The following is a 14,845-nucleotide window of genomic DNA, read 5'->3' on the forward strand; positions in this document are numbered from 1 at the left end:
AAAACACTATAATTTGTTTAATCAGTTTCCGGCCAGTAGTGTTTTGTCAGAAAAACAAAGCTGTAGTGAATTATTTGTGTGTGTGTATGTATGTGTATTTATTTTGTATATTTATGCAAGCAGCTTTGTAGCATAGATTTCTAAAGTAGTGTTGCAGATACGTGAATAGTGTAGATTTGGATGGATATTGTCACAGTGTATGGGTATGCTCCAGACCCTGGCCAGCACTGGACATTACACATTAAAGCATTTTGCCAATTTAAGAAGTGGAAAAAGGGACTTCCCTGGTGGCACAGTGGTTAAGAATCTGCCTGCCAGTGCAGGGGACACGGGTTTGATCCCTGGACCAGGAAGATCCCACATGCCGGGGAGCAACTAAGCCCGTGCACCACAACTACTGACCCTGTGCTCTGGAGCCCGTGAGCCACAACTACTGCAGCCCGAGCGCCTAGAGCCCGTGTTCCGCAACAAGAGAAGTCACTGCAATGAGAAGACCGCGTACCGCAACGAAGAGTAGCCCCCGATCTCTGCAACTAGAGAAAGCCCACGCACAGCAACGAAGACCCAATACGGCCAAAAAATAAATTAATTAAAAAAAAAAAGTGGAAAAAAAAAGTGATTCTAATTGGCCTTTATCAATTGCTACTGACGCTGAACATTTTTTAATGAAGGGAGTTGTATTTCTTTTAGAAATTATCTGCTTTTGTTCTTTGGTTATTTTTTGATGGGATTATTGGTGTTTTTCAGATTGATTTGAAGATCTGTTTACATATTAGGGTATTCACTTTTTACGTATGTGCACATCCCCCTACCCCCCAGCTGTTCTTTTGTAGTATTATGTAGTCAGATATATCCAACTGGGACTGTGCTGGCTATGTGACCTTGGGCAGATTGCTTAACCTCTCTAAGCCTTAATTTCCTTATTTGTAGAATGGAAATGGAGATAATGTAAATAACATTTAGCATAGTGGCTGGCACATGGTAAGTAAAAATTCTAAATGTTAGCTGTTTTCATTATTGGTCTGTATATGGCTTCTGGGTTTCATGCTCTGCTTAGACCTTCCTTAGTCTAAAATTTAAAATATTCATCCATTAAACTGAAAAAGCAAAGTGAGGAATATTAAGTATAGTATGCTACTGCTTGTTTTAAATTTATTTATTTATTTATTTATGGCTGTGTTGGGTCTTCGTTTCTGTGCAAGGGCTTTCTTTAGTTGTGGCAAGCGGGGGCCACTCACTATCGCGGCCTCTCTTGTTGTGGAGCACAGGCTCCAGACGCGCAGGCTCAGTAATTGTGGCTCACAGGCCCAGTTGCTCCGCGGCATGTGGGATCTTCCCAGACCAGGGCTCGAACCTGTGTCCGCTGCATTGGCAGGCAGATTCTCAAGCACTGTGCCACCAGGGAAGCCCCCTACTGCTTGTTTTAAGGGGGAAAAATAGTGTGTACATATTTGCTTTTATATCATAGAATATTTCTGAAACAAAACCTAAGAAACTGGTATTCCTTGTTGCTTGCTGTAGGATGGAGAACTGAGAGGCACATGAGTGAGATACTTGATTGTATACCTTGATTGTATTTGTTTTTTTGTTTTTTTTTTTGGCCGTGTTGGATCTTTGTTGCTGTGTGCAGCCTTTCTCTAGCTGCTGAGAGCAGGGGCTACTCTTCGTTGCGGTGCGCTGGCTTTTCATTGCGGTGGCTTCTCTTGTTGCGGAGCACGGGCTCTAGGCGCATGGGCTTCAGTAGTTGTGGCACGTGGGTTCAGTAGTAGTGGCTTGCAGGCTCAAGAGCGCAGGCTCAGTAGTTGTGGTGCATGGGCTTAGTTGCTATGCGGCATATGGGATCTTCCTGGACCAGGGCTCGAACCCGTGTCCCCTGCATTGGCAGGTGGATTCTTAACCACTGTGCCGCCAGGGAAGTCCTTTGATTGTATTTTTAAAACAAAGAAGTCTTTAGATTTTAATTTTTTATTGTTTCTTTTTTTTTTTTTTTTTTTTTGCTTTGCCTTTCTTCCTTTTCCTTTTTTAAACTTCTAATTTTTGGGGTCCATCTGGAATTCATTTCTAGTATAGGACATGAGGTAGACATATATTTTGGGGGGATAGAGGTGTGTATGTTTTTTTCCCCTGAAGTAACCAGTTGTGTCAGCACCATTTGGTGAATAATCCAGCCTTTGCCCCAGTTAGCAGATTTGCACCTTTTATCAATTTACTAAATATGTTTGGCACTGTTTCTAATCTGTTATGTTTTCTTGATATATGTTATCATATCCTTTAAATTACTATTGTTTTATAATTTTAATACTGGTAGGGTTAGTCATCTGTTCATTACTCTTTTTTTTTTTTTTTTTCAGACTTTGGCACTTCTGGTCTATGTATTCTTCTGGATGAACTTCAGAATCATTCTGTGAGGTTCAAAAAGAAATCTTGCTGAGATTTTTATCGGGAATACTGAATAGTGATTGGCACTATTGAATTCATAGGTTAATTTTAGGAAAATTGACACCTTTGTGTACTTCCTATCCTTTTGTTCAAACAGACTTTTATGTTCTTCAGTAGATTTTCAAACTTTCCTTCAAATAAGTTCTGCACATTTCTTGTTTCTTTTGTCCAACGAATATAGTAGGGAATCACACAGGGAGTTTATATTCTAGTGGGGGAAGACAGTATAAGTAAAACAAACGACTGCATTTCAGATTATGATTAATCTGTAGAAGAACAAAAAGGGTAACTGGAGGGTGGCTGGGAAAGGCCCTTCTGAGAAGATGGCATTTGAACTGAGACCTAATTTTGAGGAGTCCTCGGCCCCAAGGGTGAGCCAGGAAGAGCATTCCAGGCAGAGAGTAAAGAAGGACAAAGGCCTGAGTCAAGGAAGGGCCTGGCCCTGGGTGAGGGAGCTGGAAGGAAGCTCCTTGTGGCCTCCTGAGCAGTAGGGGGGGTGGGGGGGCGGGGGGGAGCTCCTGGGCCACAGTGAGGAGTTCAGATTCTGTTTGAAGTGCGTGGCAGCTCCTGAGGAGTCTTGAGCAGAAGAGTGATGTGTTCTGACTTATGGTTTAAAAAACATTTGGCTTTTTGAGTGGAGAAAGTATTGAAGTGGGAAGTCCAATTAGGAGTTTCTTGCAGCAAGAGATGAGGATGGGGGTAGTCAAGATGGAGAAGCATGGGAGGCTTGGGGGCGGGGCATGGAAGGAAGGCTAGGACTTGCTGTTGGAATGGGTGTGTTGAGAGCTAAGAACTGTTAGGTGCTGGGGAGGCCATGTGTGGAAAGAAGAGATGGTCCCTGCCCTCACAGGTCTCTGATGGTTTTGTTTATTATTATTATTATTTTTGTATAGAATTCAGTACCTTTTAAGTCAGTTGCTTTTTTTCTACTTTATTTTGGTATATACCATAGAAGTAGAGTCTGTTCATTAGACTTGTTTTATTTTGCTTCCTAACCTTTAGCAGCCTCTCTTAGCAGGTCAGAGGGGAGGCAGCAAAACATTATCTTTAAGATAGCTCTGAGCTAAAAAAATTACCTTGAAGAAGTTACTTAGCCTCTCCAAAGCCTTTCTTAGGGGTAGTAGTAGAACTAGTGGTTTAGGTGAGCTCGTGCACACCATGCTCTTAGTACACTGCCGGGGATGTAGCAAAGGCTCAATAAATGGTGACTGTTTGTTATTCTCCTTAGGTATTGTCATGTCTATTAATCCCAAGCATCCAAAGTTAAAAATTTTCTGATCTCAATACCCTGTTCTTTGTTTGTGTTGATGGAGGAGAGGGTTGGTAAATAGTTGTCCTTTTTTTTTTTTTTTTTTTTAAGTCTTTATTGAATTTGTTGCAGTATTGCCTCTGTTTCATGCTTTGGTTTTTTGGCTGCGAGGCATGCGGGATCCCAGCTCCCCGACCAGGGATCCGACCTGCACCCCCCGCACTGGAAGGCGAAGTCCCAACCACTGGACCGCCAGGGGAGTCCCAATAGTTGTCCATTTCACTTTGAAATGTATTCATTCTTATAGCTGGAGTGAATATTGCTCAGTTTAGAGAATTAGGTCAGTTCAGTGCCACTGTGCCACAGGGTTCTCAGTCATCTGCCTGCTGCCGTCTTCCTGCTGCCGCTGTCTTTGGAAACTTCTCCTTTCTCACCTTAGGTAGGGATAGAGTAGTGTTGTTGTTTTCACTCAAGAATTATTTATTGAATGTCTGTATTCTTAGATTAATCAAATGATTATGCCCATATTAATGTGTTCCTTTCACTGTCATATTTTATCGGGGGTAGGGTAGTCTAAAATGTCTTTTTCTTTAGCTCCCCTTAATCTGTCTTCTAAGTGAGATGTCATTATGTCAAAAGAGGCCACAAATAAAACACCTTGTTAATGACATTCCCCCAGAGTAACTCCTCCCCGCCCCGCAAAGGGAAGAATGCTTTAGATTATTTTACGGGAGAAATTCTGTTCCAGTTTAGCACCACTCTGATCTCATACAAATTACAGAATCCACTTGGATGGTTCTAGCCTCTGTCTCCTCTCCTGGAGGCTGGACCCCGAGATAGGCTCAGATGGGCTTTCTCCAAACCTTCACCAACCCAGAGACTCTTAGGTGGTTGGGATATCCCAGGGGGTGGTCCTTAGCCTCTCCCTGCCTCCTGGGCTTTTGGAGTTGGGCTAGAGCTGAACTGCTTTGTGAGAATTAGTGAGACCCGATTTGCCTCAGTTTAGTATCCAGTGTTTGGCACCTGCAGTGTCATAGAGGCCATTCCCCTATGCCATACTTTTGTATCGAAAAGTATTATTTGATAGTTTAAAAGAAAATTGAATTGTGTCCTTTTCCTGCTTTGGTGAAATGTGGACTTCACCTCTGTTGTGACCCTTGGTGGAGTCATTCTTGCTCATCTAAAGAGGCGTCTGTAGTCCTTCCACAGCGAAGTATATTTTTAGCTCTTTTTCCAAGACAGATTAGGCCACCTTGAAAACCTATCCAAGTACATTTTGATTATGCAAAGATTGTAGGCCAAAAGCCAGGAGTTCCTGGGGAGAAAGGATTTGTTTTTTTTGTTTTTTTGGTGGTTTTTTTTTTTTTTTTTTTAGGATTGCATTTGAAATTTTGTTTTGCAAGATAAGTTTCCGGTTGAGTAAATTTGTGTGTGAGTATGTGTGTCTTTATTATGTTAATATGGGAAGATTCAAAGAGAAATTTAAATAGACTGATTTCATTTTACTGTATTTTATTATCTGTTTGCAAAACGTTGGAGGCTAGTTCTGAGTTTATCTCCAAAATTCAGATAAAATGTGTGCTCGTCACTTACAACAATGACATCTGGTTTTAGTATATTATTTTCATCCTAGAATACAATTATGTATGTTTATGATACGAGGTTGTTGCACGTAAAACCTTGACCAGTTTTCTTAAACATTTCACAGAATTTTTATAGTCCATGAGTCAAGCATGTAACTGTGAGTTAATGAGTTTTGGAGCTATGAACTGAACTTAAAATTGGAAACTGCCATTTAAGGTTTTCCCTTCCCCTTCAGCCTCCACTTTAAACCGATTCTTTTACTTCAGTTGTTTTCAAACTGTCAAGTGTTCTGTGGAGGTGTCTTGGTGAGCCAGGACTGGAGTGAGGGTCGGAGGCAGGACGGGGATGGGGAGGGGGCTGAAAAGGCAGATTTAGGTTCCCCGTTCTCCCTGAATCAGAGTATTATGTATTTTATACATTTGGCTTCCATGTAAGATGTTTGAGGAAAGAAAGAGCACTGGTTAAACAAAGGTCTGAACTGTTGTGGTGTGTCTTGTGGGTAAGTTTTGAGGAAGGAGGTCGTGGTGGGCTCCAAGCTGCAGTTCTTGTCACCAGAGGTAGGGCCCGCTCTGACCAATAAATTTGTATCCCAGTAAGGGCTAAGCTCTAGTTTTGCTGATGTTTTGTTACCACCTGTGATGGGCTGATAGTAACTATCTTTAATTTATTTTTAAGATAATTCAAATTAAACTTCACTAAAATCACATGAGAAAACTGGGACATCATGAAGGATTGGTTATGATAAAAGGGAAACACGGACAAATCATTTGACTTGTATTTGAGTGACATTGAATGTACATGTTGAACTCAGGACTCATCATTGCTGAAAATGAAAATAAAACAACCCGAAAACAACACTGTACTCTATAGATTTCTCATCATGTAGGCCACTGATGGAAAAAAATTTGGATGACCTTGAGCTAAGATCTTTTCTTTTGCCTCTCCATTCCATTTATAGCTTTATTTACTTAGGATGTCCGAGTTGGGAGGAGAGCTCAGAGACAGATCACCTAAGCATTTCTTAGGGATGCAGATCAGAATTACTTGGAAAATGTATAAAATATTTGTGAACATTCATACAGTGAAATACATTACAGCAATAGAAAGAATGAAGAAGCTCTTTATGGACTCATGAAAATGATTGTCAAGATGTATTAAGATGTTAAGTAATAAAAGCAAGATATAGAACAATATATTATCTACTCTGCTCCCATTTATGTAGGGGGCAAAGTGTGTGTGTGTGTGTGTGTGTGTGAGAAGGCTGTTTCTAGGATACTCCAGAAACTAGTAACTTTGGTTGCCTTTTGGGAGGAGAACTGAGTAGAGGCTGGGGACAGGGTGAGAAGGAGATTTTTCCCTCTGTATTCTGTGGTACTTTGAGAAACTCTTAAACCGTACATATAATATCTATTTCCAGAAACAAAAACAAAGCCCCCCCCCCCCCCCGCCTCCCCCTCCCTTGTTGACTTTTCCCCTTCCACTAGCAAGTGCAGGTGTGTAGAAAGGGAGCGCTGCCCAGGTGGTTTTTTTGTTTGTTTGTTTTGTTTTAATTAGTAGGAAGGAATGTTTTATTTTTATTCATTTATTTATTTTTAAAATTTATTTTATTTATTTGTTTTTGGTCGTGTTGGGTCTCTTTTGCTTTGCTCAGGCTTTCTCTAGTTGCGGCGAGCAGTGGCTTCTTATCGCGGAGCACAGGTCTAGGCGTGCGGGCTTCAGTAGTTGTGGCGTGTGAGCTCAGTAGTTGTGGCTCGTGGGCTCTAGAGTGCAGGCTCAGTAGTTGTGGCACACGGGCTTAGTTGCTCCGCAGCGTGTGGGATCTTCCCGGACCAGGGCTCGAACCCGTGTCCCCTGCCTTGGCAGGCGGATTCCTAACCACTGTGCCACCAGGGAAGCCCCTTGGTCGTTTTGATGGGTGGTCTCACTGCACATCTCAGCTCCTCAGAGTAGCTCATTACCTGCTGAGAAAGCTGCACAGCATCACAGAAAACACTAGCTTCTCCCATTTTTGCCGCTGACAACTTTGTGACATAGAGAAATTATTGAATTTCTCTGTGCTTCAGATTCCTGGTCTGTGAAAGCGCTGTTAGTTGGGCCTTGGCGGGGAGCAGGCAGGAAACAGTCTGGGAGGCACTGGCCCTCTTCTGACCCCTCCCCTGGCTGCTGCTGGGACAGCAGGAACAGTGCAGTGAGTAGTAGTAAGGATGGTAACATTTTAAAAGTTGCTTTCTCTTAAGTTTTCTTTTAAGGTTAGATTGAATGACAGTTCTCTAGAAAATTTTATTTTCTAAACCTAGCTGGGTAGGAATTTGGATCAAGTTGACACACTGAATTTTGCTCTCTTCCCAAATCCTTAAGATGATGAAAAAGAAAAACGAAAACAGAAAACTTAAGCCGTGTGTCAATAATATGTAGTATTGTTTTCTGTATTTCGAACATATGTATCATTCTACAAGTTGTTTTCACTAACCTTTACTTTTTTTGAGGTTTATATGTATTGAAACATAGCTCTAGTTTATTCATTGTAACTGCTGTATAGTATTTTATCATGAATATGGAATTTAGGCTGTCTTCAAATTTGCCTATTGCACTGCTGCAATAAATATCCTTTTGTATGTACATGCGAGTTTCTCTAGGGTATATCCTGAAATTGCTGGGTTGTAATAAGAATGATTCACATTTCAGATCGGTGTGGAAAGGCAGACATGTTTAGTAAGGGTTTTGTTTGGATAATTAACTATCAAGTAGTAAAGAAAATACATCTAGACCCCTACCTTACCATTCTTTAGAAAAAAATTTAGATGATTAAGGAGTTAAATGTATTAAAAAACTTTAAGAAGTGTAAGAGGGGAAAGTAGAAGAATATTTGAAAATTTGGGGGGTAGAGAAGGTCTTCAGAAAGACAAAACAAGTTATGAATGCTGAAAGAAAATATTTGTAACATAAGGTCACACACCAGCAGAACCCCATGCAGTCTCCCCCACCCAGTCTCAGGCCTGGCCTCAGTCACCCTCTCCCTCACTCTCCCTCAGCATCCTTGCTTTGCCTTAGGGCTTCTCTAGTTTCTCTCCATGCAATGCTCTTGTCTTTTCAAGGCTTTGGCTCAAAAGTCATCTTAGAATATAATTTATTACCCAAACTGGGACCGTTTTGAGAAGGAAATGGAGCATAGTTAATAACTGCACTGGGATAGTAGTTGTAAATTGGATCTGTTTCAGGAAATCGGGGCATACGGTCATCCTAGCTGAGACTGGCTTTCTACCTGCCAGACATGTCTCCCTTTCCCTTCTCTCATCCTGTTTTATTTATAGCACTTTATCATAGTATTTTGTGGTCACTTATTGTCTGTGTCACCTCAAGATAAGATGCCAATCGTGGTCTCATTCTATGCCAGCATTTAGAGCTGTTGACACACAGTATATACTGCTCAGTAGATGTTAACTGAATACGTACATGATATTTCTGCCTTTGGCCTTGAAGTCTTGTGAAGATGTGATAGACACATGAAAAATCGAGTAGTAGTGGTATATACAAATCATACTATATAAAACAAAATGTTCTTATTTATAAGAACTTTTTTTTGTGGCATGTTCTAAGTAAAATTTTTCATTAGCTAAATTTCTTAAAAAACAATTTTCTAAGCTCGTGTATTGGATATTTAGGACAATTCCTTGAGAAACATCCTCAGGTGTTCATCTTTGGATATATCTGTATTGAATAACCAAATGAATTCCTAGAAGTGGAATTGCTGTGGTAGAGGATATGCATATTTTCAAGGCTGATGCTGTATAAATTGCCATTCTTCTTTAGAAAGCAATTTGTACCCATTTTACATACATACCAGTAATGTGTGAAACAGTACCTTTTTCTCTAAACCCTCACCAAACACTAAGCATTATATTTTAATATTTTGCCAGTTTCTTTGTTTTACTTTTCTGTCATTATTGAAGTTGACTTCATTAATTTTATTTCCTTTGTTAATCCCATATTTCTGTCATGTCTTATATTTCTGTTGTGATCATTTGTTCTTATTGATTTGAAAGATACATATGTATATGTATATCAGAATTTTGCTGTTGTGCTTTTTCTGGTTTGCGGTTTGCCATTTTAGGGTGTCTTTGTTTTACAGAAAAATAAGAAAAATTTTTTCTCTGTCAAAGATAACAGTCTTGTTTGTGCTTTTGGGGGTTGTGCTTAGGAGGGTGTCCTCTGTCCCTCGTTTGTATATGTGTTTCTGTTAGGTTTCTTGAAAGTCCTGCAAACGTTACCTGGTCTTTTGAAGGACCTCAGATTGGAAATCACTTTGAGAATATCAGTGTCCTCAATTTTCTTGCCTTATCCTAAGCGTCAAGGAACAAATTAAAGGGACAAAAAGCTTTCTGGAGAGAGATTTAGGACAGAAACCTAAGACTGTATGCAGTAACTCTCTAATACTGTGTTTCAGCAAAAAGATGTCTTCGCTTATAAGATACTGTTATTTACCTCTAAGATTAAAGGAAAAGTACTACTCATGAAACCATAAAATGCTAGTGATTGTGGGATGGATATTGACTCCAGAGTTTTAAAGATATGAACATGTGGGTATTAGATTCATGGACTATGGAATATGTCAACTTGGACTGCAGCACAATTGTTTTTAAATCTTGTGGTTGCATTGTATAGTTTTTTTGCTTGTTTGATTTTGGCTAGGTAATTTTTTTAAAAAGCTTTATTGAGATATAATTTATGTACCTTAAAATTCATCCATTTAAATTGTACAATTCAGTGGTTTTTAATATATTAGAGATATGTACAGATACCACTACAGTCAATTTTAGAACATTTTCATCACCTCAAAAAGAAACCCCAATACAATGGAATATTATTCAGCCTTAAAAAGGAAGGGAATTTTGATACATGCTAACACATGGATAAACCTTGAAGACTTCTGCTAAGTGAAATAAACCAGTCACAAAAGGACTGGTGACTCATATGATTCCACCTATATGAGGTCCTTAGAGCAGTCAAGTCCATAGAGACAGAAAGTAGAATGGTGGTTCCAGAGGCTGGGGGAGGAGATGGAGAGTTAGTGTTTACTGGGTGTAGAGGTTCTTTTGGGGAAGATGAAAATGCTCTGAAGATGGATGGCGTGATAGTTGCACAACAATGTAAATGTACGTAATGCTACAGAAATGTACACTTAAAAATGGCTAAAATGGTGAATTTTATGTTATGTATATTTTATGACAGTGAACAACAAAAGAAACCCCATACACTTTAGCCATCACCTACTGTGCCTCTACCCCACCCCACCATCCCTACGCACCCACTAATCTACTTTCTGTCGCTATAGATTTGGCTGTTCTGGACTTTCATATGAAAGGAATCATCAGTCACTATGATTGGCTTCTTTTACTTAGCATATGTTTCAGAGCTTGTCTAAGCTGTAGCGTATATCAGTGCTTTGTTCTTTTTGTGGCAGAATAATATTCCCTTGTATGAATATACCTGATTTTATCTATCTATTCCTCCGTTGATGGACATGACATTTGGATTGTTCAAGGTTTGTATAGTTATTTTGGGACTTAACTTGAGATCTAATGATTCTAAGATGTAAAAACCTACTCCACCTGTATTAAGCAAAAGAGGACTTACTGTGAGACTATGTAGGCAGTTTAACAGGTATCCAAGGAGAAAGAAAGAAATACAGTGCCTTCTCGTGGGGACTGATTCAAGGAGTGTGAGCCTAGGCAGTTCCCAGTGTGTCTTGGGGGGCCTTTGAGGTCTCTGGGCTCCACTTCTCTCTGCATCCTGTTCTGGTCTGTGTCTGGACTGGCGTCCTCTGCTCCCCTGTAACTTCTCTGGCGCATGCTCTGGCTCACCTTGACTCCTACTCTGGCCACTTCGCAATAGCTGATGTTCTCAGTTCAGATTCCTGGAGGGGGATCTGATTGGTACAACCTGGGTCCAGTAGAGTAGTTCACTTGACATAAACATCATGTGAAAGCCACACCTTAACAGGGCCAGAGTTTCTAGAAGGAGTGCAGGGACCTGGTGTGACCTGCCTCTGTAGGGCACTAATGCTAGTCAATCTAAAGATGACCTGATTCTCTAGGCCAGTGGTCATCAAACCTTTTGGACTCCAGACTCCTTTTATACTCTTAAAAATTATTTGGGACTCCAAAGAGCTTTTGCTTATGTGGGTTATATATGTTGATATTTACCATATTAGATATTAAAATGGGAAAATTTAAAAGATATTTATTTAAAATAATATAAACCCAAGTCTTAACGTAAATAACATTTTAATAAGTATTTTCCAAAATATAACAAAAAATTTGATGAGAATAGTGGCATTGTTTTACATTTTTTCAGACCTCTTCCGTATCTGAAAAGAAGGTAGCTTGTTTCTCATTTCTGCTTCTGCATTCAATCTTGCAATATGTTTTTTTTTTAATATATATAAATTTGTTTTATTTATTTATTTTTGGCTGCTTTGGTTCTTCGTTGCTGTGCGCGGCTTTCTCTAGTTGCGGCGAGCGGGAGCCACTCTTCGGTGTGGTGCGCGGGCTTCTCATTGCGGTGGCTTCTATTGTTGAGGAGCATGGGCTTTAGGTGCGTGGGCTCAGTAGTTGAGGCTCGCGGCTCAGTAGTTGTGGCTCTCGAGCTCTAGAGCGCAGGCTAGTAGTTGTGGCTCATGGGCTTAGTTGCTCTGCGGCATGTGGGATCTTCCCGGGCCAGGGTTTGAACTTGTGTCCCCTGCATTGGCAGGCAGACTCCCAACCACTGCGCCACCAGGGAAGCCCCAGTGTGTTGTTTTGATGGAAGTTTATGAAGAAAAGCTAACCTCATGTAGCCATGTATTTAGAAAAGGGAGGGGGTATTTTAATAGCCTTTTAACGTAATTGTGGATATTCTTTGATATCACACCCAAACCAGACAAATGGTAAATTTTTAAAGGTTAGTTACTGTGTAGAATCTGAAACCATATTAGTAAACCTTTCATATTCTGTCACATTAAACATTTATTGGTTTGTCTTGCGCCTATTTATTGAACTGTGGTAAAATGTTTTGTACTTTAAATAAATACTTCATTCACGCCTTATTTTGTAATTCTGTATTGGTCATTTGGAAAATATTGATTCATTGAGTTACGCAGATCTTCAGATTTCATTATGTAATATCAAAAACTCACCCTTGTTAATACCACCACCAGTCTTGCCAGAAAAGTCTTTAAATGTGGGGAAGCCGTCAGGCTCATGGTGGCAGATGGAAGTTTGCCAAAATCCTCATTTTCAAAAAAAATTTGGCAGTTTTTCTTGAAGTGATAGGCTCACTTTGTTCTTCCTTGAAAGCTTTTCTATCCCTAATGCCTTCTTAGGCTGTCATTTTGGGGCAGAATTATTTAATAAAGACAATGTTTCCTCTGCAGAAATGCTTACCTTATAAATACTCTTGAATCCTTTTAACAATTGACTTTTTCACAACCCCCAAATTTACAGCCATAGATTTTTGTTTTTGTAATATGTAATATTTGTGTTTCAGATATTTACTGAAAGAAGGATGTTTACTGAGCAGTTGCTATGTGCTGGCTCCTGAGCTAAGAGTTTATGTGGTTCACTTTATGTAGCTACTGGTATTATTTGTGATATCTTAAAGAAACTTTTTTAAGTATAGAGGAAAGGACCCATTGATGTTTTTAAAGCCCCAGTAACTTTTATTATATTAAGTAAGTAACATCAGAGAAAGCTTTTACTGATAATAGTGGTTTTGTTTATGTAGCTATAGTTGTGTTATTAGAAGCACACCTGGTGCTTTTAGTACTTACCAATTCTTTTCTTTCCCCATCCTGTTTAGGTGATTTCCTAGAAGCATGATTGTTTGTTGCACTTGATCTCACAACCTGGTGAGGACTTCTTTACTGATAATGTCAAGTTCAGGTTATCCCCCCAACCAAGGAGCGTTCAGCACAGAGCAAAGTCGTTATCCTCCCCACTCTGTTCAGTACACCTTTCCCAGCACCCGCCACCAGCAGGTAAGGAACAGCTATTACGCACGTTGCATATGTATTTTGTGTTTTTCTTTACTTTTCCCATTTAATACATTTGTTGGTCAGAAACCAAATACAATTATATGTATATAATTGTTATATATATATTTTTAATGGCAAGAACCATTCTCGAAGGTGGGGGACCAAAGGTTAGGGATTAATTATCTTCTTATTGTGGCTTTATGCCAGATTTCAGGAGGTGAACATGTCTCTGCTTCTGATTGTAGGAGTTGTTGATGGATAGAGAAGAATCAATTGCCTAGAGTTTCTAAGTTAAGACATCTGTTTATGTGCCAAGTTCTGGTTGAGTATTAAGCTGGCTGGATGACTTGGCCACTCTTGAGTGAGAGCCAGGTCCTGTGCTAAGGTTTTCTATATGTGTGTTTACTCTATGTAGCTACTGGTATTATTTATGATATATTAAAGAACCTCTGCCTTCTTGAGAGATTTGATGGTAGGAAGATGAGTTTGCGTGATTGTTTTACCTTGTGAAAAATAAAATAGGTGAAATAATCAGCTTAGAGTGCGCCAGGGACGGATGTGTAAGAGGTTTGAAGAAAAGAGAAGGGAAGGAATGAAATGGTCATTTCGGAGAACAAGAAAGCACACTTACCAGCAAATATAGTTGAGTACTACTGGATACTACCAAGGACTCCTTTAAAGCATGGTCATGATTACTAAGTGAGAAGGGACATCCTTACCTTGTTTCTGTTTAGGGAAACATTCAGTCTTTCACTATTAAGTATAATATTAGTCACATGTTTTTTGTAGATGTCCTTTTTTCGTTGAAGAAGTCACTTTCTACTGCTAGATTGAGGATTCTTACATGGTTAGGTGTTGAGTTTTGGTTGTGTGTCCTTCCTGCCCCAGTGCTATTCCTCTGATTACTAATTTCCTAGATTATTGTTGCTGCTGCTGTCTTTTTTTTTTTTTTTTTAAATCGACTTTGGGATTTAGTTTATATATAATAAAATTTTATTATATGTGTACATTTTGACAAGATTCATACAGTCATAAAACCACCACCAAAATGAAGAAAGAAAAAATTTCTATCACCCCGGAAAGTTCCCTTGTGCCCCGTCCAGGTCAGGCCTCCTCCCCCACTTCCCACAAACCTCAACTCCCAGGAAACTGTGGTCTGCTTTCTGTCATAACAGATTACCTTTGTCTTGAGTTTCACATGAACTCTTTTGTCAGTGGCTTCTTTTCTGTCCCATAATACTTTTGAGGTTTATCCATGTTCTGGCGCATCTTGGTAATTAATTTTTTTTTATTGCTGGGTATGGATATACCATAATTTGTTTATCCAGTCACTTATTCCAGTTTTTGGTTATTACAAATTGTTTAGGAAATCTGTATCTATGTTTTAGCTGTATCTACTAGATTACATAAAGAAGCTTTGCCTTCTTTTTTTACGGTATCCTTGGGAGATATGTTTTTAATCTTATCAAGTGCATTTTATTAATTTTTGTCTTTAATATTTCTTGCTTTTTGTGTCATATTTGAGAAGTTTTTTGCCAAACTCAAGGTCACTAAGATTTTCT

General features: G+C 39.5%; 1 protein-coding gene across 4 annotated transcripts in view; it reads left to right on the forward strand.

The window, feature by feature from the left end:
• NCOR1 (nuclear receptor corepressor 1) overlaps window positions 1–14,845 on the forward strand; it is a 145,767-nt gene that overhangs the window by 8,097 nt on the left and 122,825 nt on the right. For all 4 annotated transcript variants that reach the window (XM_059908097.1, XM_059908100.1, XM_059908098.1 and 1 more), the window contains exon 2: window positions 13,109–13,286. In XM_059908097.1, the coding sequence (XP_059764080.1) occupies window positions 13,179–13,286 (108 nt within the window). In that variant the 5' untranslated portion in view covers window positions 13,109–13,178. The remainder of the gene's footprint in view (window positions 1–13,108; window positions 13,287–14,845) is intronic.

The sequence above is a fragment of the Balaenoptera ricei genome, chromosome 20 (assembly GCF_028023285.1).
Source record: "Balaenoptera ricei isolate mBalRic1 chromosome 20, mBalRic1.hap2, whole genome shotgun sequence".
Classification (NCBI taxonomy): Eukaryota; Metazoa; Chordata; class Mammalia; order Artiodactyla; family Balaenopteridae; genus Balaenoptera; species Balaenoptera ricei.